Raw genomic sequence first — 24,592 nt, forward strand, 5'->3', positions numbered from 1 at the left:
TTTATCATTATTTTATTTACCTTTATTGATTTTAGAGAGAGAGAAAGAGAGAGGGAGAGATAGAAACATTGATGAGAGAGAACATGGATTGGCTGCCTTCTGCATGCCCCCCACAACCTGGGCATGTGCCCTGACCGGGAATCAAACTGGCGACCTCTTGGTGCATGGGCCAACGCTCAACCACTGAGCCAAACTGGCCAGGCTATCATTTTAGAGTGTACTTGTTACGTGGACAGCAGCCTCATGTATCTTGAGAGCATCAGTTTTTCTTGTGCTTGATTTATTCTTGTGTTGCTCTGTTCACCATTATCCCTCAGTGTACAAAACTCACTGTTCATGTTGCCAGTAAGGGACCACATCAAGTGATTGAACTAGAAATAAAATTAAAACTGATTGAGAACTACAAAGTTGGAAATTCAGTGATGATTATTGCTGCTACTCAGGCATGTCCCATTCCACCATGGATATATTCTTGCAGAACAAGAACAAAGTGACAGAAACTGTTACAGAATCTGCTTCACTGAGGGCAAGGAGACTAACAGAAATTTGAGAAGGGCCTACATCAGACATGAAGAAACTTCTGAGCTGGATTGAAGACCAGACACAGTGGCATATCCCTCTCAGCATCATGATGATCACAGCCAAAGTACAAACTCTGTTTGCGATGCTGAAAGGAAAAGTTGGACCCGACTATGATATTCAATGTACTGCTAGCTCTGGGTGGTTTAAACAATTCCGGAATTGATACCCATGGCATAATGTGAAAGTGAGTGGTGAGTCTGTGAGTGCTGATGTGAAGGCAGATGAAGAAGTGCTGGAAACTAGATAAGCTGATTGTGGAGGGAAATTACTCGGCAAAGCAAATAGTCAATATGGATGAAACCTCCCTATTCTGGAAACAGATGTTGAAAGGACTTTCATCCATAAGGAGGCCAAGTCAAAGCCAGGTTTCAAGGCTTCTGAAGATAGGCTAGCAGTCTTACTTGGGGTCATTGTTGCAGGCTAGAAATGGAAACATTTTGTGATCTGGTGTAGTGAGAACCCCAGGGCCCTCAAGTATATCTATAAGCACACACTGCCAGTGTCCTACAGGCACAATAAGAAGTCATGGATGACCCAGCTCCTCTTCCAAGATGCAAAATACTGTTTGGAGAAGAACATGTCTTTCTAGATTTTGCATATGTATCACTCCTGGACATCCTCCTTTTATCGGTGATCTTCATCCCATTATCAAAGTGGTATTTCTCCTTCCAAACACCATCTCTTTGATCCAACCAATGGATCAACGCATCGTTTAAGGCCTGTTACCTGAGGATGACCTTTGCCAGGATATTGCTGAAACTGAGGAAGTCACTGATGCAATTCTGGAAGGCTTACTACATCTAGGATTGCATCAGGAACCTTGCTTGGGCTTGAAGTGATGCCACCCAGGGGTGCAAGAGTGGCATCTAGAAGAAGACACTCAAGAGGTTCATTTATGACTTCAAAGATTTGCCGAGGATAAAGAGGTTGCAAAACTCAACAAGGCTTTAGTTGAGATGGCAAACAACTTTAATCTGGATGTGGATGAGGAAGGTGTTAGAAAGTTCCTGGAGATGGACCAGAGGAATTGACTAATAAGGAGTTGTTGAAACTGGAATAAGAACATGAAGAAGAGGCAAGAGAAAAGGAAGCTGCAAAAGAAAAAGAAGAACCCTCAAAACAATGTACACTGAAGGGTTTAGCAGCTTTTGCAGACCTCAACAAGCTCCTTAAAAGGTTTGAAAACATGGCCCGGCCAATGTGGCTCAGTGATTCAGTGTCGACCCATGTACCAAGAGGTTGCCAGTTTGATTCCCGGTCAGAGTACATGACCAGGTTGTGGGCCTGATCCCCAGTGGGGGGCATGCAGGAGGCGGCCAATCAATGTTCGCACTCATCAATGTTTGCTTCTCTCCCTACTATCCCTTCCTCTCCCTCTAAAATCAATAAAAAGGAAAAAAAATGATTGAAAACATGGACCGCACACTGAAAGGTTTGCATTGATAGAAAGAAATGTTCATGGTGTGTTATCTGTTTACAAGCAAATCTATGCTGAAAATAAGAAACAAACCAAGCAAAACACCACGGACATATTTCTGAAAAATGTGATAACTCTTCAAGAAGAGCCTCAGACAGGTCCTTCAGGAGGTATTTCTGAAGAAGGTATTGTCATCACAGATGACAGCCCCTGAAGACCTTCCCATGGGACAAGATGTAGAGGTGGAAGACAGTAATAATGAGATCCTGACCCTGTGTAAGTCTAAGCTAAGGTGTGTTTGCATCTTAGTTTTTCTTTTCTAATCCTCACCCAGGATACTTTTCCATTGGTTTTTAGATAGAGTGAGAGAGAGAGAAATATTCATGTGAAAGAGACACATTGATTGGTTGCCTCCTACATGACCCTAACCGGCACCGGGGATCAAACCTGCAACCAACCAAGGTACATGCCCTTGACTGGTAACCAAACCTGTGATCCTTCAGTCTGAGGGCCGACGCTTTAACCATTGAACAACCCAGCCAGGACTATGTCTAGTTTTTAACAAAAAAGCTTAAAAAGTAAAATAATAATAATAATAATGACAATAATAATAATAGAAAAAACCTTATAGAATAAGGATATCAAGAAGGAAAATAGTTTTGTACAGCTGAACAATGTGTTTGTGTTTTAAGATAAGTGTTGTATTACAAGAGTTAAAAGTTTATAATGTCAAAAATTATAGTAAGCTAAGTTATTGAAGAAAAAAACTTTTTTTTTATAAATTTAGTGTAGCCTATGTGTATAGTATTTATAAAGGCTACAGTAGTGTACAGTAAAGGGGAATTGATTGCTATATATGTTTACTTTTATATTTTCCAGCTTGGGGGTGTTTAATTATACAATGATAAAGAGGTGCTAGTATGTGCTTTTAGTGTTAAGTATTAACTCTGTTTACTTGTTGTTTTCAGTACATTTTTATTCTAATAACTCCAAAGAAACAAGAGCATGCAAAGATGATCAAAAATTATATTAATGTAATTTAAGTAATTTACATGTTAAAAACATTTTCATTTAAAACAATTTCCGTCAGAGCTTCAGGGTTTTTCATTTGAATCCTGATTTGTATGCTATTTGAAGTGCAAACATTGGTTTTAGAATTAAATCTATATTTCAAGTGCTAAGAATAATTTAAAAGGAAGCATTTAGTGTCTTACTGTTTTCTTTCTCTCAAGAGAAAATAAACTATTCCACCTGAATAGAGGCTACGTTGCAGTAATAATTCAAACATTTGGAAAAGAGATTATGAACTTTAGTTACATGAAGAGTGAAACATCTCATTCTGAATTTGGGGGACTGAATTGTTAACTAAACTTGGTAGTCACTCTTCCGCAGGTTGGAAAATGGTTGGAAATTAATATGAGGACTAAATTTTCTCTTGCTTTGGAATTCAATCAGTATTCTATATATTTTATCTAGAGTGATAATGCTTTCTTTTCATTTGTTTTCAACCAAATAAAGATAATTATAGTTATTTGGACAAGATACTTAAGAGGAGAAAAAAAGAGGGGCTATATTATACATTTCTTTGTCTGTCTATCTATTATCTATCATAATCAAAGCAAATTTTTAGTTCATTTGTAAATAAAATTCTATGGCCTAAATCTGAGATCCTAGGTTGGGAGTTTTATGTTAAGAGCCTATATCTATAGCAGATTTTAGAGGCATTTTTACATGTTTGTATGACTGGACCAGCTTGATTTCCAAGTTTCCAATTAGGGTGAAAAACAAGCCATCTGGCCCTGTTCGGTTTGGCTCAGTGGTTAGTGTCTGCCCGAGGACCAAAGAGTCTGAGGTTCAATTCCGGTCAAGGGCATGTACCTTGGTTTTGGTTCGACCCTGACCCTGGTCAGGGTCCTGTGGGAGGCAACCAATCAGTATGTCTCTCTGACATCGATGTTTCTCTCTCTGGCTCTCTCTCCCACTCTGTCTGAAGATGAAAAGAAAAATATCTTCCGGCGAGGATTTAAAAAAAAACAAGCCATCTGCTCTGATCCTCGGAACTGAAACTGGACAAAAAGAGTGGACTCAGCATTCTTATAATTAAATGGCTGACATGTATAACAGATTCACAAATGTAAATGACAGCTGAGGTCTTCGTGTTTCTAGTTTACTGGTTACAACATTACTTGAATGGTCTGATTGGCAATGGGATGAGAATGCCTAGCTGGTGAGAGTTGCATTATGGCTCCAGAGTTCATCTTTGGCTGGTATCCCAGTGGTTATTGCTCCACACTAAGAAGGCCAACAAAACTAGTCTTGTCAGATTCACAGTCACATTGCTAACTCCTCTCAACTGTCCTGCAATAGAGGCAGATCTGTTACCATTGCTAGGAGAGTGCTTTAGTGTACAGAACAAGAGCAGAGCGAACTTTCTGGACACCTTTGACAATGCAATATGGAGTCACTGTAGGCCATGACAGTTAGGTCAAGTGCTATGTCAAGACTGAGGAAATGCCCTTAGGAGGAGCCCAGAACACCCCAAACCACAAGCCTGGACACTCGAATAAGGACTCCATCTGGACACCAATATGAGTGGGACCTCTTCACCCATTGTGGGCTATAACAACTCAGAGCTCCAACCATCCCAAGCTGGAGCTTGGCTGTACCATGGGTCATGCTCTGAGCCCTGCCCAACTTCCACTCCATCAGATGAGTGCTGCCACTATAGCGGCCTGGCTTGAGACCTTCTACGGGCGCCCCCAGTGATGGGGACTTCAAACCAGACCCTTGCTCTGTTCACTGCTATCACTTAACCCCCCTCCCTGTGTGTAACCTCCATGACTCTATTGGCTTATAGGGGAGGTCTCCCCTAACAAACCTGGCATTGTGGAAAGACACAAATGTGTGTGAATGACTCCTTTAGGGGATGCACCCTTGCTCAGGACACTTAGCAATGGGGGTGTGTAGTGGGATAGCCTTTTATCAACCCACTACCATTTCACAGGACAGCCACCGCCATGCCGGGGCATAAAAGAAACAGAAACATTCTCTAAGTTCTTGTTACCAGCTCTCTCTATAATTTTTGGTAAGCAATAGAACATCTTTATTTCCTGACTTCCTATTTATATGATAAAAATAATATTAGCTGTTAAGAGTGATGAAAAGATCAACTGGCTTAATCAGGTAGCATTTTTAATCTTTTGCAGGTATTAAACTTGAGCTGTAGCTCAGTCAATAAAAGGGTTGATTTGGTCCCCATAGATTATAATACAGTTTTAAGTACTTCTGGGATTTATGAAGGAAGTAGAAGACCCATCTCTACTCTTAAGAAATTATTATACTTCAAGTGAGATAGGACCAACAACCCAGTGAAAATTTGGTAAGCACAGTAATGAAAATATAACCATCGGCAGCCACTGACAAGGAGCTGCCGGCCCGCCAATGGTCCATGACCAGATTCAGATGTAGTGATCTGGAAGACTGGTTGGACTCCAGGAAGGAACACTAGGCTTATAGGATGAGTTCACTACTGAGAGTTTAATTATTTTGGTAAATCATTTTTGCATAATCTCATGCTACTGTGTAATTTTTGTTTGAAAAGTTTTATTATACTGAAAAAAATAAACTTTTATGACAAAAAATTATAAAGTCAATCTATTATAGCTACATGCGTTAATTATCACTAAAATGATCACTTTTGTTTACATACAACTTCCCCCCAGGAAAAGAATGTATGTACATGTGTACATAAATAATGATCTACATGAAACCGATGAGTTACTTAATACAAAAGTAGCAAATAGCAATATAGATACTGCACATGCTACTGAACCCAAGAGATAGTTAATAACAGTCTACCTCCCCCACCTGCAGTTGAAAAATTACGTTAAATCAGAGACTACACTAAGAAGAGGGGAGGGTACCTAAGTATTACCTTCCAATTTCAAAGAAGAAAACCCCAAAACTTAGTTATTAAGTGTATACTTATTAACACAGCTAAAAAAAAGTCTTTATAAACTGATTTTCAGTATCTACTGAAATAAAAGAAAAATTCAGAGCAGGTTATACCGTCCAACTGAAATTCTTTGACTTTCTTTAGTGATTTTTAGAGAGAGAGGGGGACAGAGAAGAGAGAGAAAGACATCGATGAGAGAAAACATCGATTGGTTGCCTCCAACATGCCCCCTGAATGGGGATTTGGCCCACAACCTGGGCATGTGCCCTGACTGGGAATCGAACTGGCAACCTCTTGGTGTATGGGTCGACACTCAACCACTGAGCCATACCAGCCGGGCAACTGAAATTCTTTATTTTTATTTATTGACTTGAGAGAGAGAGAGAGAGAGAGAGAGAGAGAAAACGCCTCATCGATTTGTTGTTCTGCTTACTCATGCATTCATTGGTTAATTCTTGTGTGTGCCCTGACCAGGGATGGAGCCCAGAACCTTGGCATCTCAGGATGGCACTCTAACCACCTGAGCTACCTGGCCAGGGCCAACAGAAATTCTTGGAGTTTAGTCTTGCTATGGAGCCACAATCATCTCTTCTGTTGCAAGCCTTCCCGGATTGCCCCCTCCATTACTTTCTACTAGAGCGCCCCTTTTTCTCCCAGAAAATTTGCTTACCACTGTGGAGTGTGCTTATGTGGGCATTTATTTTGTGATAACCATTATGCTTTGTGCTGTATACTTCAACTTAAAAGGAAACAAGCCTTATTTGGCTCACTTTCATGAGTCATTACCCTACTTGCTTGATCTAACAACCAGTATCTTTCAAATGCCTCAATGTGCTTATCTATACCTGGGTACTTTTACAGAAAGTGGTAATACCTGTGTCATCTGTTTCTTTGTGTTTTCAGTTTACTAGTGTTTATTCACTTTTCCCTGCAAAACCTTCCCTTCTTGGCCTGCCATCTCCTTTGCAGCTCTCCTCCACTGAGGTAGAGTAGGGAGTGGTGTGTTGGTAAGGGAGCTCTCTCACACACACAGAAAAACAGAAACAAAAACAGCCCTGATCTGAAGTAATCGCCAATGTCTGTGGTGAAAATACTCCCAATTTCAAACATCTAGCTCACAAAGTTCTTGACTATTTAACACTAAACTCTCGTGAACTGACAAGAACCAGCTCCAGTCACGCAGGTTAGCAACGTGAGCACGGCCAGTTTTGCACTTGGAACAGCACTTTTACTAACTCCTCATTCACTCATACTACCACAAGTTCCTCCAGCGCAGGTATCAACAATCATAACATATTTCAGTGTGGAATCAATGAGGGGTGAAAATTGTTCCCTCTGTGCATCCCTGCGGAGCTCAAGCTAAATAAGCCAATTTTCTGAATTACTTAGAACCAGGTATTTATTGCATCACAAACAGATATTTTCCACTTGTCAGAAAATGTAATAGAGCTAAGACACCAATTGCTGTTTGTTTTCCGCCACAAGTGCAGACTAAACAGAATGGATATTCAATAAGCTGTATTAAACTGAAGGATGCATTTTCAAAGTGGTGAGGCAACATTAATGTCAGAGGGAATTATGGGTATGAACACTTTCTGCTACTGTATAAACCTGCCCCATTCCAAATGTTCCGTGGCATAAATAATGGCTACATAGATGGGTTTTGCTCCTGGAAGTTCAAACACAGAAAGGCAACTGATATTTTCAATGTCAACATTTTGGAGGGCAACACTTTTCCTGATTTATGAGGATCTACTATTTCAGCATGGACGGAGCAGAAAAAAGCAACCAGAAGAAAAAGAAAAGTTAAAAGGGCTAAAATATGGTAGGAAAAAATCATTTTTAAAAACACTGATTCTACTGAAAATAAAAATCTAGGACTTTTTAATTTTAGTCAAATGAAATGAAAGGTGGATAAAAGGCAGACTGTTAAAATTCGCCCCTCAAATTATGACTTCAAATGCCTGGGGCCCAGAGACATGACTAGAAACTGAATGCTAGCTCCTCCGGCCCCTTCCTTTCCTCTCCCTTTTCTGTCCCCAACTCCACTGTCATGTGAGCTTGAAATTGGACAATCACTTCTATGACTTTCTTCTCGAAGTCTGGTTTTCCTAAGGAGTTGTGAAAAGTATTAGGGGGACATCAGCGTGGGAGCTGGTATAAACTTGGGGATGATGGCAGGGTTTGGATCCCTGGTTTTGGATCACGTGTTGATGGGGGAGCTTTGGCCGCCCTGCTGTACTTCTGGATATTCACCCGCACATCTACCTTCCTCTTGTTGGGACCACTGCAAATCATGGTGACAGAGGAGGAGACAGCATCGTGCAACTCTTACCTATTTCACTGTGATCTCTTTCTCTTACAGGTGCCCTTGTGCTCATCCTACCACTCACAGCTATGTTTCCCCACATTTTAGCTTCCTTTCCTCTTTTTTCAGTGAGTTTTCCTGTTGTGACTCCTACAACGGCAATATCAACCCATCAAGTCATAACCTTTCACCATTCTCAATACCTAAGCCAAATATCATGCTTATCATTCGATACAAATGAAAATGAGTGCCACAGTTTCAAATCCACAGGTGGTCTCTGAAACAGTTTAATGTGCAGGGAGTGCCCTTGAGATCCACACCTGTGGGAAGGAGGGAGAAAGTGGAATTGGGCAGAGGGAGAACTTGAGCTATGATGCAGCCACAGAGACTTCTGGAGCAGAAATGGGCTCATCAGGATCGTTCCAGTTTGGGTGGAAGTAGCTGATCCTTAATATCCCTACCTGCCCCTGTGAGAGATGTGAGCCTTCCTCAGAAGGCATGACCTTGGCGAGGCTGCTCTCTGTAGTTGATGTGTTCCCTGCAGGAACCGAAGGCTGGAAGCTGTTCCACCGAAACTCACTCTCGCAGCAGCTGGGGCAATGAGACCTTCCTTGAAGAGGGATTTGAGCACCACATCTCCGCACCTGCCACCACAAATCTCTGTACCCTAATAAATGCCTATCACTGTTCACTCATCTTACATTCTTTATAAGAACACAAGAGACTACCTTGGAATATGCTAAAAACTATGTGATTTTAACAAATGGTGCTAGAGCAGTTAGATATCCAAAGGCAATAAACAAACAAGCACTCTTGACCCAAACCTCTCACTTCATTCAAATATTAACTCAAAATGGATTATCGAGTTAAATGTAACATGTCAAATCATAAAACTTAGGAAAAGACAAAGGAGCCCTGGCCGGTTTGGCTCAGCGGTTAGAGCGTCAGCCTGCGGTCCAGAGAGACCAGGGTTCGGTTCCCGCTAAGGGCACGTACCTCGGTTGCAGTTTGTCCCCGGCCCTGGTTGGTCCTGCGGGTGGCAGCCACTCGATGTGTCCCTTTCACGTCGATGTTTCTCTCTCTCTCTCTCTCTTCCTCTCTCTCCCTCCCATTCTATCTGAACAAAAAATGGAAAAATGTCCTCGGGTGAGAATTAAAAAAAAGAAAAAGACAAAGGAGGAAATCTTTGGGACCTCAGGTTAGGAAAAAAGTTCTTAGATAACATCAAAAGTTGAAGCCATTAAAAATCAATACATTAGATTTCATCAAATTAAGAACTTTGTTCTGCAAAAGCCATGTGAAGGGAGGAGAAGACAAGCTGCATATAAGAGAAAATATTTGCAAACCATATATCTGACAAAGAACTAGTATCTAGAAAATATAAAAAGGTCTCAAAACTCAACAGTTAGAAAATGGGCAAAAGAACCCACATTTCTTTGAAAAGGAATACAGATGGCAAATAAGCACATAAAAAGATGCTCAAAATCACTAGTCACGGAGAAATGCAAATTAAAACCACAATAGGACATCACTACACACCTATCATAATGGCTAAAATAAAAAATAGACACAGCATGCCCTGGCCAGTTTGGCTCAGCGGTTAAAGCGTCGGCCTGCGGTCCTGAGAGACCCAGGTTCGGTTCCCGCTAAGGGCATGTACTTCGGTTGCAGTTTGTCCCCGGCCCTGGTTGGGGTTGGTCGTGCGGGTGGCAGCCACTCGATGTGTCCCTTCACGTCGATGTTTCTCTCTCTCTCTCCCTTCCTCTCTTTCCCTCCCACTCTATCTGTATAAAAAATGGAAAAATAACCTCGGGTGAGGATAAAAAATAAAAATAAAAAATAAAAAAAAATAAACGCAGCAGCAAATGCTGGCAAGGATGTAAAAAAACTAGATCAATTACATTTTTGCTGGTGGGAACAGAAAAGGGTAAGCCGCTCTGCAAAATAGGTTGGCAGTTTCTCAGAAAACTAAATATATAACTATCATGTGACTTAGCAATTGCACTCCTGGGCATTTATCCCAGAAAAATTAAAACTTAGGTTCACACAAAAACCCATCCACAGATGTTTATGGCCACTTTATTTGTAATATAACCAAACTGAAAACAACCCAGGTGTCCTTCAACAGGTACATCCAACCATGGAATATTACTCAGCTATGAAAAGGAATGAACTATTGATCTATCGATACATGCAACAACTTCAATGAATCTCCAAGAAATTATTCTGAGAGAGAGAAAGAGCCAATTTCAAAAGGTTACATGTTATATTAGTCCATTTATATAACTTTCTTGGAATGATAAAACTATAGAGGCGGATTAGTGGTTGCCAGAGGTTAAGGATGGAGGGGTTGCGTGTGAAGGAGAGAAATAGATGTGCTATAAAAGGGCAACATGAGGAATCCTTGTGCTGCTGGAATCGTTCTATTCTTTTATTACATCAGTGTTAATACCCTGGTTGTAATATTGTACTATGTTACTACAGGGACAACTGGTAAGTACCCACAGGATCTCTTCACATTATTCTTACAACTGCATGTGAATCTGCAATTACCTCAAAATTAGAAGCTACACAAGCTATTTGTGAAGAAAAAGATCTAACTCAATAAATCAGCTACCTAATTTAGTATATGAAATAGCAGCATTATACAGGGTGTTCCCCACAAATGTATACAGGGTGTCTGTAAATTCTATTATATTTTGAAAATGAAATGTATTTTATTAAATACTGGTTTTATAATTATTCACAGCTGTGTATACATTTTTGGGACACTCTATACATTGGTGGGGCAAAGGGTTATCAGTATATGAGGCGAAGGTGATTCAATTATCTATTGCTACATAACAAACTACCTCAAAATACAATGGCTTAAAATGCTAACCATTTTACTTTCTCACAATTCTGTGGGTCAGGAATTTAAGTTCATTTGGGCAGATATTTTATCCATGTGGGGTTGATGGGTGTCATTCATTCACTGCAGTTAGATGGTGGGGTGGGGCTAGAAATTTTAAGAAGGCTTCACTCACAAGTCTGGTGCTTTGGTGCCCTCTACATGGCCTCTCTCTCCACATGACTAGTAGGACTTCCTCACAGCATGGTGGTCTCAGGGTAGTTAGATTTTTGCCAGGGTGGCTGACTTTCAAGAGAAAGTATATGAATTGGCAAACATTGAAGCTACAGATCTCTTATGTTTTAGCATTGGAAATTACATATCATCACTTCTGTCCCATTCTGTTGGCCAAAATAAATCACAGGTCAGATTGCAGCGGGGGGGGGGGGGGGGGGGGGGGGATACAGTCTGACTCTCGGTGTGAGAAGTGGCAAAGAACTTGGGACCATCTTACAACATCATAGAGGGTGATTAATTATTTGAAAAAATACTTTTCTTTGTGGGAATTTTTAAAAATTACATATTCATTTTTTAAAAATAGATATTGAGCTATTCACATATTGTCTTTTAATCTTCTCAGTTGTAGCAAGTTATTTCCTTTAAATATTTTGTCCACTTAATCTAAATTGTCAAATTTATTGGCATAAAGCTGTTTGTAATATTGCCTAATTTTTATTTTAATGTTAGTAGGATCTGTAATGGTATCCTCTTTTCCAAACCTGATATTCTTCATTTGTGTTTTCCTTTCCTTTTCTTCCTTGATCAGTCAGCTAGCAGTTTGTCAATTTTATTAATATCAAAGAACCAACTTTGGGCTCACATTTCATGGGTTTTGATTTTTCTACATATTAATATGCTCTAGAGAGCTTTCCATATTAGTACATACCGATTTACCTCATTTTTCTTCAGTGCTGCCATAGTATTTCATATTATGGGCATGCCAGAATTTATTTCATCATAGGCATTTTTATTAATTCTTTTCTTTTCTTTTCTTTTTGCTATTAGAATACTGAAGGTAACAAACATCCCTTTATATGTCTCTTTGTGCACATGAGAAAGGCCAGACTCCCACAAGTTAAATTGCTGGGCTAGAAGGTACATTAATTTTACATATTTAAATAGGTAACTCCCAAACTGTTTTCCAAATGGCTGTATCAGTTGGCAGGCCCATTGACTGGGTGGAAACAGTCCCCACTGATCCAGGTTCTTGCCAACATTTAGTACCATGAAATTTGATTATTTATTTATTTATTTATTTATCCTCACCCGAGGACATTTTTTATTAAGATAGAGCAGGAGGGAGAGAGAGAGAAACATTGATGTGAAAGGGACACATCGAGTGGCTGCCACCCGCACAACCCAACCAGGGCGGGGAACAAACTGCAACCATAGAACACGCCCCCAGTGGGAACCGAACCCGGGTCTCTCTGGACTGCAGGCCAACACTCCAACTGCTGAGTCAAACCGGCCAGGGCTGATTTTTTAAAATTTAGCTTTACTGTTGAAAGTATTACATATGCCCTCCCCTTTTACCCCATTGATCCCCTCCTTGCCCGATCCCACCCTCCCCTTCACCACATTATTGTCCATGTCCATTGGTCATGCATATATGCATATAAGTTATTTGGTTTATCTCTTCTGGCACCTCCTCCCATTATGGTTTGAATTTTCATTCCCTTATCACAGATCAGTGTCAGCATCTTATGGTTGCTTATTGCAGGGAAGGAATAAAACAGTCTGACTCTCAGTGTGAGAAGTGGCAAAGAGTTTTCTCCTCTGAGAAGAATTATTTAAATCTATTTTCTATTTTTTAATTCAATTTTTTAACTATATTTAAGTAAAACTTGGTCTGTTTCATATTTTTGTATTGTTTTATTGTGTCTTTTTACATAGAGACGTTTTATGTTTTGATATGGTTAAATTAATCTCTTTTCCTTTCTGGTCTGGCCTTTGGATCTTGCTGAAGGCCTTTTATCTGGTTCTGAGAGTTCCATGGACACTCATTGGCTAGTCAGTCTCTTGTCTCTGGAGGGCAGCTCCACCACTGAGTTCTAGAATCAGCCCCTAGGGGACATGCTGCAGGCTCCTCCACGAAGGAGCTCTCAACTGCTCAGGCTGCACTCCAGACTTTAACATGTGCTCGCCCCACAATTCCCCATCCCCAACCTCCATACACACGTTGAAAACAACTTGGAACTACAGAATGCCAGAAAGAATATTGAGAGTCGTAATCTTAAACTCTTGTTCTCATGAATGAGGAGTATGAGATCTACACCTTGCTGTCCAACAAGGTAGCCATTAACTATGTGTGCTTTAATTCTGTTAATTAAAATGAAAAATCCAGTCACACTAGCCAAATTTCAAATGCTTCATGGCTACATGGCTCATGCCTACTATATTTAGAACAGTTCCATAGCTGCAGAAAGTTCTAGTGGACAAGGTTGCTCCAGAGCTTCGCTACTTAAAGGGGGCCTGCTGACTGGCAGCAGGACGATAGGCATCCCTGGGAGCTGGTTAGAAATGGAGAATCTCAATTAATGGAGAATCGGGCCCCACCTCAGACCTAGAGTCCGAATCTGCAATTTAACAAGATCCCCAGATTAGAGTCTGAGAAGTCCTAATCATGTGATCCCCTCCTCCCCAAGTCATACAGCTAATTGGTGTCCATCCAGGCCCTTCCTTTGACCCAGCCACCATTTTCCCTTACCTTCCCATGTCCTTCTTATCTCCCTGCCACACTTGCTTCCTCACTTTGTTTAATTATAGCATTTTATAAGCAGCTATAGGGCAGTCAGGCCATTGAAGGCCTCAGAAAATCCTCCATGCCCTTACTTTTATTCTGCTTTGCAGGTGTTTGCTTGATGGATTGATGATAAAGGCCCAGACCCCTGTGATGGCTGTGGTGTTGTGCAGCATTTCCCCTGGAGTATCTCTGTTAGGAGTTGGGAGCGGGGCCTAGAAATTAAAGCTGATCTTGAGATCAGTGGGGCACAAGTCATCAACCTATAGCACACTTGGTCTTGGTGATAAAATGGCAGCATTCACTTCTCTAAAGTCCACAGCCCTGGGGTAGAGTAGGCAAAGTAGACAATGTACTCATTTGCCTTGCAAAGTTCCACATCTGACTCTTTGATTGATTAGTAGGTCACCAAAAGGGTTAGGGCACTGATAGTTCTCTCTCTCTCTCTCTCTCTCTCTCACACACACACACACACACACACACACACAGTGCAGCAGCCAGGTCCACAAAGAATGGACCCATGTATGCCAGCCCAACTTTTTGAAGGTGCTGCAAGAATTGCTGTCACATCTTTGGGTTTTGTTACTGAACTCAGTACCACTGGGCTGGGACTGTACTCCAGGCAGTAGAGTCCCCAACAACCAGACTGGCCAATATAGAAGGAGGTGCCTCTAATACAGATATAGACTCTACAATGTAAAGGGTCAGTTTCTGCAGATACATTACAAATCTCTGGCAATACCATTAGTTCCTAGAAAAGTGTTTTGGTATGTCCTAGCCTTCCCTATTTATAAATTGGATCAAGTATCATCAAATATTTACTGTTATGACTATGCTCAAGGAATTATGAGTATTTTTTTCCCCCTCTAAATATCCCTAATCCTCAAGGAACTTCCAGTGTAGTTCGGAGGATATTAACTAATGTCCATTAAAAAGCCATAACAATCATACAAGGCTGAGAATCTGAGGGCCAGTGGGATAGTCTGAATTACAGGGACTCAGAGGAGAGAAAGGGTGTAGTGAGAGAAGAGACTAAGGGAAGGAGAGCAATGAACTGCATTAAAAATAAAAGGTATTGCTAAGTCCCCAGTGGGGGCATGCAGGAGGCAGCCAATCGATGTTCTCTCTCATCAATGTTTCTATCTCTTTCTCCCTCTCTCTCCCTTCCTCTATCTCTAAATAATAAAGAAAAAAAATTTTTAAATAAAAGGCATTAATTACATTATCAGCAGGTTCTGCAAAGGTATGATCCCTATTTCAATGCTCTGTCAGCGCCTAGGGCAGAGTTGGCACAGGGTAGGCACATGTACATGTGACGGTGGTATAATAACAAAAGCAGGCAGTATCTGATGGTTACAAGACTTGACAACAGGTCAAGAAATGTTGACATTCGCATTGGTGACTGCCCCTCTAGGACTTTAAGTGCCTAAACACTCTTTCCACCCCTCCGGGATACCGAGAGTGCAGAGCGGCCAGGACTTGCTGGTTTTGACGTATACTGCAACGCAATGGGTATCGATTGACTGAGGGGTCCTGTGAGGCTCCCTCTGCCCTCGGCTACCCACCTGCGGGGAAGGACTGGCGGAAAGACACATATCCCCTCCATCACAGCATTTCCATTCGCCATTAAGCATCAATCGGATACTATCTAGGCTCTTCCAAGGCAAGGTCTTGCCTCAGTCCCAGGGTACCAGCTGGTGCCGGCTTGGTGCCCAGTACCTTATAGTCAGTGCCAGCGGATGATTCATCAATACAGCCATTAATGAAATTAGTTACTCCATGACTCTGCCGTCCGAATACCACCAATTCCTTCAGCTTGACTGTCCCGCCCAGCGCCCACACAAGAGCGCGTAGGGCGGGATGACGCACGCGCCGCAGGTGCTTGAGGGGAAGAGGGAGGGGGAGGGGGAGAGGGAGGGTGGCCGGGCACGCGCCTGCGCGGGGCCGCGTCGCTAGGTCGTGCGAGTGGGCGGGGAGCGCATGCGTGGGCGGCGGCGGCCTTAAGGGCGGTGTCGGCCCCAGCGGCCCAGTCGGCCCGTCAGCCGGCTAGGAGGCAGAGCTCCGCGCTTGCGCAGCAACGGCGGCCATGGCGGCGGAGGACGAGGACGTTGGTGAAAGGTGAGAGCGGCCGGGACTGGTGGGGCTCGGGCGCGCGCCTTCCACGCGGACCAGCGCCGAGGCCGGGCGGGCAGCGCCGAGGACTCGCCTGGCCGCTCCCTCGCGCCGCCCGGAGGAGAAGCCCGCCCGCTCTGCCCCGTGCGGACGCCGGTGGGCGCCAGGGCGCGAGAGGTGCCCGAGTCAGACGCCCGCAGCGCCCTGAGGCCGCCTGACCCCGAGAGGGGCCGCCGCGTCGTTGTGTAAGCGTCTCCGCGGGGCGGCGGCGAGGTGGCCGGTCCTGCCCCAGCGCGGCCGGCGGGCGGTGACCCGCCGTCCCTGCACCTGACTCGAGTCTCAGGGAACGGCCGAGTCACTGCCCACTTCCGAGCGCGGCTCGCGGCTCCAGGTACGCGCAGCGCCCTGTCCAGCCTGCGACCCGAACGAAAGGGCCGCCGGCCGAGCCTCTCCGGAGCCTGGAGGAGGGGGCGGCGCCGCGGGGCGCTGGGGGGTGGGGAGCCCCTTTCACCCGACAGCCGGGCAGCGGACCGCAGGGGTGTCCGGGGCAGGAAGAGCCCGTCGTGAGGCAGCGGGGGTAAGGGGAGTGGGTACAAGGCTTTGGTTTCAGAAAACGTTTCATTACAAGCACTTTTCAGAAAGCACGATATGGATAGCAAGTTCAGAATTAATAGTCTTTCCGATGGAGGTCTCCCGTTGCTTCAAGTGTTCTGGCTTACTGGAGAACTGTGTCGTGGGTGTGGGTGCGCCCCAGAAAACGTGTATGTAGAAAACTGCATGAAAGTTGGAAGACGGCAGTCTCACGTGAAGCTTCTTGCTGTACCAGTATGCCAAATTTAAATTGTTCTTTTCTACCTGTAACTGACTTCATGCCCTTGTCAGTAGACATAGTTAATAAGTGGGAAAACTCAATTGTTGTGAATATTAGTTCCTTATTTCTCAAGGCCAGTCATTTATATGGGCGAGTAAATAAACGTTTGTGCTCCCTATGTATGTATGTTTAGCATTTTGATAACCGTTCTTCTTCAGATGTCTGGATAAATTTGCATATGAAACGTAATCTAAATGGTAGAAGATAATGTGGAGTACCATGAAGACAGATATTTGGAAATAGGTGTGTGTGGGTGGGGAGGGGGGAGTAGTTCTGAAATATTAGAAACTGTGTTCTTGGGGGAGGGCAACAGGAGGAGGGTGTCAGTGGGGGGAAAAGGAGAAACATCTGTAACAAAAATAAATTAATTAAATAAAAATAAATAAAAAGAAAACTGTTCTACCTTTGGATTTTGATTATGTGATAAATGGGTCCATTGTTTGGGTTTGTTTTTGAACTTGTTCAGGTGAGATGCTGAATGTCACATGGACACAAGTAGGAACCTAACTGGTTGCTTCTTTCCATATAGTTTGTCACAATGATTTTGGCTCCTTGGAGACTACTTTTAGGTGGACTCTTTTGTCTCCCTGTTGTAGGGCTTGGGAGTCCAGGGTACCACTGTGAAAAGAATCTGGCTTTAGGTGATGGCTGGAGGTCACTGGGGACTGATTATAAAAAATCCTTAGCAGCTGACTAGCCATAATGCCACAACAGAGGTGGGCCTCCTTAGTATTCTTGGCAATACCCTTGGGCAATGGCCAGTGTCCAAACTAGTATGGCCTTCTGAACTGTACCAGGCAGGACAGCAAGTACCTGCTCCTGCTGGGTATTCCCTCAATGTGCTCATACTAAACCAAAGGTTGACCCTGTGTACTAGTTATTGGTGTTCTCGTTTTTCAGTTGGACCAGCAACTGGGAGGCTACAAGCACCCCACTTGTAAGTAGTAGGGCTGAATTAGAGGCCCTTAGTGTCTGTATTTAGGTTAAGATGCTTTCCCCATATCTCTGCTGCCTCTCACTGGGACGGCAACTTATTTGGGATATTTGGGTCTTGTTTCTTTAGTTTACTCAACTGACATTTCCTTATTTAATCCTTGCATTGACACAGAGCTCTCTTTGTTAATCACCAATAGAACTATCCCAACAGCCAAGTGGATTGTGGAAAAATAGAAGTCCTGAATCAAGTTTTCTATCCTTAAGGCATTTCAGGCTTAGATGGAAAGGTGATACTAATAAAGGTAACAATTATAAAAAGTCTTCAGAAGGTTTTTTAGAGCGTATGATTCTTATTTTTTACTTTGTGAGTCTCTTAGTGAAGACAGGCATGCCTGGGAGCCATTGGCTTTCAATATCTGATCCTTTTCCATTGCGATACAGTTGAGAAAGCTAAATGTAACAAAAGTTGGGTGGTCTTCTGTGAATTGCTGCATGGTTGTCCCAGAGAATGAGTATCAGTTGAGTTTAGAGGAAAGCTGTCACAGAATTTCTCAGTTGTAGAGTAGACTGTAAAATAGGTGGTTTGCAGTGGTGTGCTGTGGTTGGCTTGTACTGGCAGCCATTGCTAAATTCTCAGGAAGTTTGACACCCATTGGCACCTTGAAATCAGCCATGCTGGTAGTATTTATACCATGAGTCATCAAATGCTATAAATAAGGGTTTTTTCCCCTTCTCCTTATCCTCCAGTGGACTTACCAGCCCCCTACAGAGTTTACATTAGTATTTGACTGTAGTTCTTGGATATAGGAGAGTGGATTTCTATCTTTTAAAACTTAAAATCAGTGACTCCTCTTTGCCATCGCTCATACCTTTGCCATCTAATTTCTTAGAAATAACAGAAGTCCTCAATGCCACATCCCAGTGGGCTTTTATTTTTCTCTGTATTTATCTCTCTTGGGTTCTTTTCAGTGTTTAATGCTCTAAAGATGACTACTCCTTTTTGAAACTCTTATCAGACATCCTAGCTCTTAGGACATTTTGCTTCTTGTCTTGCTTCAGACCAATAGTCACTTTTATAAGGTTCTCTTCTTTTTCTATTCTATAAATGTAGTCATTCTCCAAGATTCTACCTCCATCTTCGTTTTCATTTTTTGTCTTGTTGACTCACACTCCTTGACATATCTTGTCTGTGGAGAGCTGAAATTTCATCCTTATTATGGAGCTCTCTTCAGTAGTCTAGAGATGTTTCTAATTGTGTGCCAAATATTTGCACCTGGTTCCTCAACTGTAATACATGCAGGTCAGGACCTTATTTGCACCTTTCCCTGAACTAAACAATACAAAATGCTCAGTTCTTCCCCTTGACTTCCCTACTTTTATTAGCGTTCTTCTGGTCATTCAGATTCAGAACTATGGCATGATCTCTCAGCTCTCCTCTCCACTGCCCTGAATACCAAATCTGTTACCAAGTCCAGTAGATTCTAAGTACGTCACCTTTCTATTTTCACTGTCACCTGGGGCCCACGTTCAGACCCTCCTTATTCCCTTTTCTGGATTAATGCAGGTTAGTAACACATTCTGTTCCTATGCTCTCAACATAACTTATTTCATTACTTTTTTTTATCCCCAAAAGGCACAGTCTTGTTTGTAGCACAGGTACACACAGTGGTTTAATTACATGTACTCATCCTGACTTAAAAGCCCTTTGCTGGCAGCATGGCTCCTGTCTGTTTTTGAAGTCATATTTCCTCTCTGTGCACTGGGCTGTAGCCTCTCTGTCTTTCATTGTTTCCTAAACATGTTCCTTGCTCATCTTCATTTTCCCAAGGCTTAGTTCACATTGTTGTCTCAGACCCAAAATAGATTGTGATCTCCCTTCTTTAAAGGTTCTCGGTATTTTTTCTTTTTCTTTTTTATCCTCACATTTTTTGTTCTGACAGAGTGGGGTGGGGGGAGAAAGAGAGAGAAACATTGATGTGAAAGGGACACATCGAGTGGCTGCCACCTGCACGACCAACCAGGTCCGGGGACAAACTGCAACCGAGGTATGTGCCCTTAGTGAACCCGGGTCTCTCTGGACCGCAGGCTGAGCCAAAACAGCCAGGACTATTTTTTATTTTTTTAAATATTTTTTTAGAGAGAGAGGACGGGAGAGGGAGAGAGATGGAAACATGGATATGAGAGAGAAACATCAATCTGCTGCCTCCTGCACACCCCCTACTGGGGATTGAGCTTGCAACCCGGGCACATGCCCTAACCAGGAATCAAACTGGCAACCTCTTGGTGCATGGGACTATACTAAATCTGCTGAGCCACACCAGCTGAGCATCTTAGTATTTTCCTAAACTTTCTTTATGGCACTTATGCCATCTTTTGTAGTATAGTTATTTGCATATTTAGTTGTTTATAACTATACTATATACTTAGCTGGCATGGGAGATACCATGATCATGTAGTATAGTTATTTGTTTTTTTGTCAGCCCATTGAGGTCAAAGCTTTTGTTTTACCAGATGTCTGGTAGGAGCCTAAAGGGGCTTTATAAATAGTAAAGTTCAATAAATTTTTATTGAATTAAATAAATTTATGCTGGCACAAACATTAAGATAAAAAAAAAAAAACCTAGATTATATATTTTGCAGCTGTGTGACTTAAATTTTTCATCCTAAGATATTCAAAGAATATCAAAAGATATATTTATTATTATATATATATATTTATCCTCACCTGAGGACATTTCTGCATTTATCTTCAGATAGAACAGGATGGAGAGAGGGAGGAAGAGAGAGAGAGAAACATCGATATGAAAGAGACACATCAACTGATTGCCACCCACTCAACCCCAACCGGGCCTGGGGACAAACTGCAACTGAGGTACGTGCCCTTAGCGGGAACCGAACCCGGGACTCTCTGGTCCGTGGGCCAACACTCTAACCGCTGAGCCAAACAGGCCAGGGCAAAAGATACATTGATAAGAATTCAAATATTGAATTTGACTAGGACAAAAATTACGACCATCAACTTGAATTACATTGGGGAGGTTGGGAACATGATTCTGTTTCTTCACCTTGGATGAGCCAATCCAAGCTTCAGTGTTTTGCTTGCTTTCCAAAATGCCAGTCACAGACTAGCAATTACGAATTTCAATTTTGTGAGAAAGAACTTAACAAAACATTGTGAAGTCCCAGGATGGTCCATTTAATAAAAACAACATTGGATAATACATTTCAGAATTATGTACATCTCTGAACAAGTCCTTAAAGATTTCACTTATATTATTTATAATAGAAGCTCAGAAATTTATTGTTAGGTTTTTAATCTAGCCTTGTGGTTCTATAATTCCCCACTCTTGATTGTGAATCATAAAAAGTTGGGTGGAAGATGATTTTATTAAAAATTATTCAGTTTGAGATGCAGGATTTTTAGTTTTTTTTATCTAGTGGATGAACTTCATTTTAGAACTAACACAAAATGTCACTTGAATTTGTTAAGCAATTTAAATTACAATGTAAATCTAAATTGCACATGGAGCTTTCTTTAAGTATGTTTGATGCTGTGTCCAACTCCAGAATGCTTTGCTTCTATGTGAGAGAAGATAGGATACAACGGGGGGAAAATATCAGTACAGGGTTAACACACTGATTCTCCAACTCTGGGTCTTTAAAGGTTACAGGTTAGAAAATTTTAAAAAGTTAAAAGAATGTTAATTAATATGTTAAAATATATTAGAAGGCCTGTGTTACTATTGATCTAGTAGTTTGTGATAAATCATTTAAGTATCATTTATTTGAAATAAAATGGCATATCAATCCCTTAAATTATGGTCATATGAGACATACTCGTTTTTTTTCTCTTTTCCAAGAATCAGATTTAGAAAGTCAGTTTTCAGGAAAGACTTTTATTTGCCCAAGTGTTACAATGTCCAATTTGGAAGTTTTCAGTCATTCATCAGTTGAGAAATTACTTCAGAGGAATATGTATATATGCACCTCTAGTTTGAATATTTATAACAAAAATCAAAACCTCATAGTTTCTCTAAATGAGATAGAACACTGTGCTTAGAGTAGCTTATAGAGAGCAATAATAAACCTAATTTTTCTCTCTTGACAGTACCAGCATAAGGATGGAGGTTATTTATAAAATTGTAATATAATGAAATCCTCTTTACTTATAACCTAATTAGAAATGTTATTTACATGGCCAAGAGTGTGTGGAAATTGGCCAGATTTCTGTATATTTCCTTCAGAATACTCTGAAACCTCTTTCACTCTTTCACAATATTTATAGATTGTGCAATTCAGGTTTAGTAATACTATAGATAGTCCAATGTCTTAGAGAACAAAACAGGGATTACCAGGAAACTCAAATGTTGATGGCATAAGACAGAAGTACAACATTAATGATATCTTTTTAAAAAACGAAGATTAGATAGAAAATTAAGGGGAACATTTCAGTGTGTTTTATCTCTCAAACTCAGGATACTTAAAATCATATTTTTAAGTTAATAAACTCTTAATATGTTAAGCAAATCTTATTTGGCTTTCTTTAGAATTGCTACATCAAAAGTGTAGTCTTTTAAAACTTTTATTACTCAGAAGTCTGCTCACTGGAAAGGTTTTTTCACTGTTTTTATTACAGAGATTATAAGACAAGATTCCCTGTATTTGTTGTGATTAGATGCTTTAGGGTTTGGGTTCTCTGTGCTAAGATCAGTGCTCAACTCATGGAGTGGTGTAGAAAACATTTTGGTGCACATTGGTGAGCCTTTCTGTTGTCATAGATAGGTATAGTCCCTATAGTGAATGGCTTTTGTTTTTCTTTTTTTATTGAAGTAAATTGACATGCAACATAATACTAGTTTCAGATGTACAACATAATGATTTGAAATTTGTGTACACTGTGAAATGATCATCACACTAAGTCTTTTTACCGTCTGTTACTATATACAGTTACAAAGTTTTCTTATGATGAGGACTTTTAAGATTTATTTTCCTAGCAACTTTCAGATTTACAGTATGATATTATTGATTATAGTCACCATGCTGTCCATTACAGTCTCATGACTTATTTTATAACTGGAAGTTTGTACTTGTTGATCCCCTTCACTCACTTCACCCAACTCCCTCCCCTTTGGCAACCACCCATCTGTTCTCTGTATCTGAGAAATTGGTTTTGTTTTGTTATGCTTGTTTTTCTAGATCCACATGTAAGTGAGATTATATGGTATTTGTCTTTCTCTGTCTGATTTATTTCACTTAGCATAGTACCCTCAAGATTCAACCATGTTGTCATGAATGACAAGATTTTATTTTTGTTATCAATGTTGTTGTTGTAAATAGTAATAGTAGTAGTAGTATTGCTAAGTAGTATTTCATTAGCTGTATCAAATACATCTTCTTTGTCCATTTATCTATCAGTGGGCACTTAGATTGTTTCCATATCTTGGCTGTTGTAAATTATGTTGTAATGAACATCTTTCCATGTGCCTGTTGGCCATCTTTGTGTCTTTGGAAAATTGCATGTGCAGGTCCTTTGCCCATTTTGTAATCTGACTGGTTTCTTTGTTATTAAGTTGTATCAGTTCTTTGTATTTTTTAGATATCAACTCCTTATCAGATATATGATCTGCAAATGTCTTCTCCCAATGAATGGCTTTCTGTATATTGTGATTGACACTTGGGTCACTTATGAAATTAGAGCCTCAGCAATAGATGATGGTGTTTATTGATTATCTGCTTAAATAAAATAGAGAAGTTAAATTTTGCTTTTCTATTTATTTTCCAAAGCTATGAAGAGGCATCTCGATACTTTGTTCACTCTTTTATAGGTGAGTCACATGAATTGAATTTTTACTTTTGATTTTTTGACCTCAGAAAAATGACTGGATATCTGACAAGCTTCAGTCTTATGTCCTTAGTTATGGTATCATGTCCTTAGTGCCAGTGTTCCCAGACTAGAAATGCAGAACAACACTGAATGACATAGGAGGTCATGAGAGTCTCTTTGAGGATGAGGTTAATTTACCCCACAGACAAGAGGTGAGGTTGGATGGGTGTTTTAGAACAGTAGAGGTGGCAAGCTGAAGATGTGGGAACTTCTGAACAAAGGGTGATCAGCTCAAGGATGGAAAAGATAGACCCCTGCTTTCACCCTTTAGAAGTGTTCCTTTGAGCTAATTATGTACATAGTACTCAGTCCTGCAGATCATCTCTAAGAAAGAAGTAGAAGACAGTTTCTATAAAATCTGGTTAAGACAAAACTGGACTAAAACATTATCAGGACTTAGGGGAAGAAAGGTATCTTTACAGTTTCATTCTGAATGAAAATAAAACATTTTACTGTTTTGTTAAATTTAGATTTTCTTTTTAGTTTAAATATACTTTAAAAAACTCCAGTTAAAAAATTACCTGCTTTGATGATAAGGTTGTAAAACATGAAGAGTGGTAGTGGCTCTTGTGGTTGAAAAGCCCTAATTTTTAATGTCATGCACTAGACTTGGCAAACAAAAATATTATTTTACCTGCTCACTTTGAGTTAAACCCTTAACCAGGAGACAAAATGCATGGACAAGACATCCTGTCCTTTGAAGTTGGTTTTACGATGAGATGTAGACATAATTCCTGTATTACAGGCAGGTATATAACATTTTAAACTCTAGTGTCTTGTATATTGTAGGTATTCAGAGAATGTAATTTTTTTTTAAAGACTTGAAACTAAGATTGCATTTGTGTTTTCTTTTCCCCAACATGTCTGTGATGTCAGTTGGAGTAATAGTAGATTATA

The 24,592-nt window shown here is 41.0% G+C and overlaps 2 protein-coding genes across 5 annotated transcripts in view; one reads left to right on the top strand and one right to left on the bottom strand.

The window, feature by feature from the left end:
• The window catches only part of ANO10 (anoctamin 10), a 165,263-nt gene extending 149,518 nt beyond the window's left edge, over window positions 1-15,745 (bottom strand). Inside the window, exon 1 of one of the 2 annotated variants that reach the window (XM_036266159.1) lies at window positions 15,612-15,745. The gene's annotated coding sequence lies outside the window, so the exon portion shown is untranslated. Of the gene's footprint in view, window positions 1-15,457; window positions 15,578-15,611 lie in introns of those variants that run through there. The other variant, XM_036266160.1, reaches the window with a different exon arrangement.
• Window positions 15,746-15,927: 182 nt separating this feature from the next.
• ABHD5 (abhydrolase domain containing 5, lysophosphatidic acid acyltransferase) overlaps window positions 15,928-24,592 on the top strand; it is a 36,292-nt gene continuing 27,627 nt past the window's right edge. Inside the window, exons 1-2 of one of the 3 annotated variants that reach the window (XM_036266724.1) lie at window positions 15,929-16,010; window positions 23,596-23,636. Coding sequence is in view for 1 of the 3 variants with exons in the window: in XM_036266723.1 (XP_036122616.1) it covers window positions 15,979-16,010 (32 nt within the window). In the remaining 2 variants the exon portion in view is untranslated. Of the gene's footprint in view, window positions 16,011-17,639; window positions 18,114-23,595; window positions 23,637-24,592 lie in introns of those variants that run through there. The other 2 variants (XM_036266725.1, XM_036266723.1) reach the window with 2 other exon arrangements.

The sequence above is a fragment of the Molossus molossus genome, unplaced genomic scaffold, assembly GCF_014108415.1.
Source record: "Molossus molossus isolate mMolMol1 unplaced genomic scaffold, mMolMol1.p scaffold_m16_p_18, whole genome shotgun sequence".
Taxonomy (NCBI): Eukaryota; Metazoa; Chordata; class Mammalia; order Chiroptera; family Molossidae; genus Molossus; species Molossus molossus.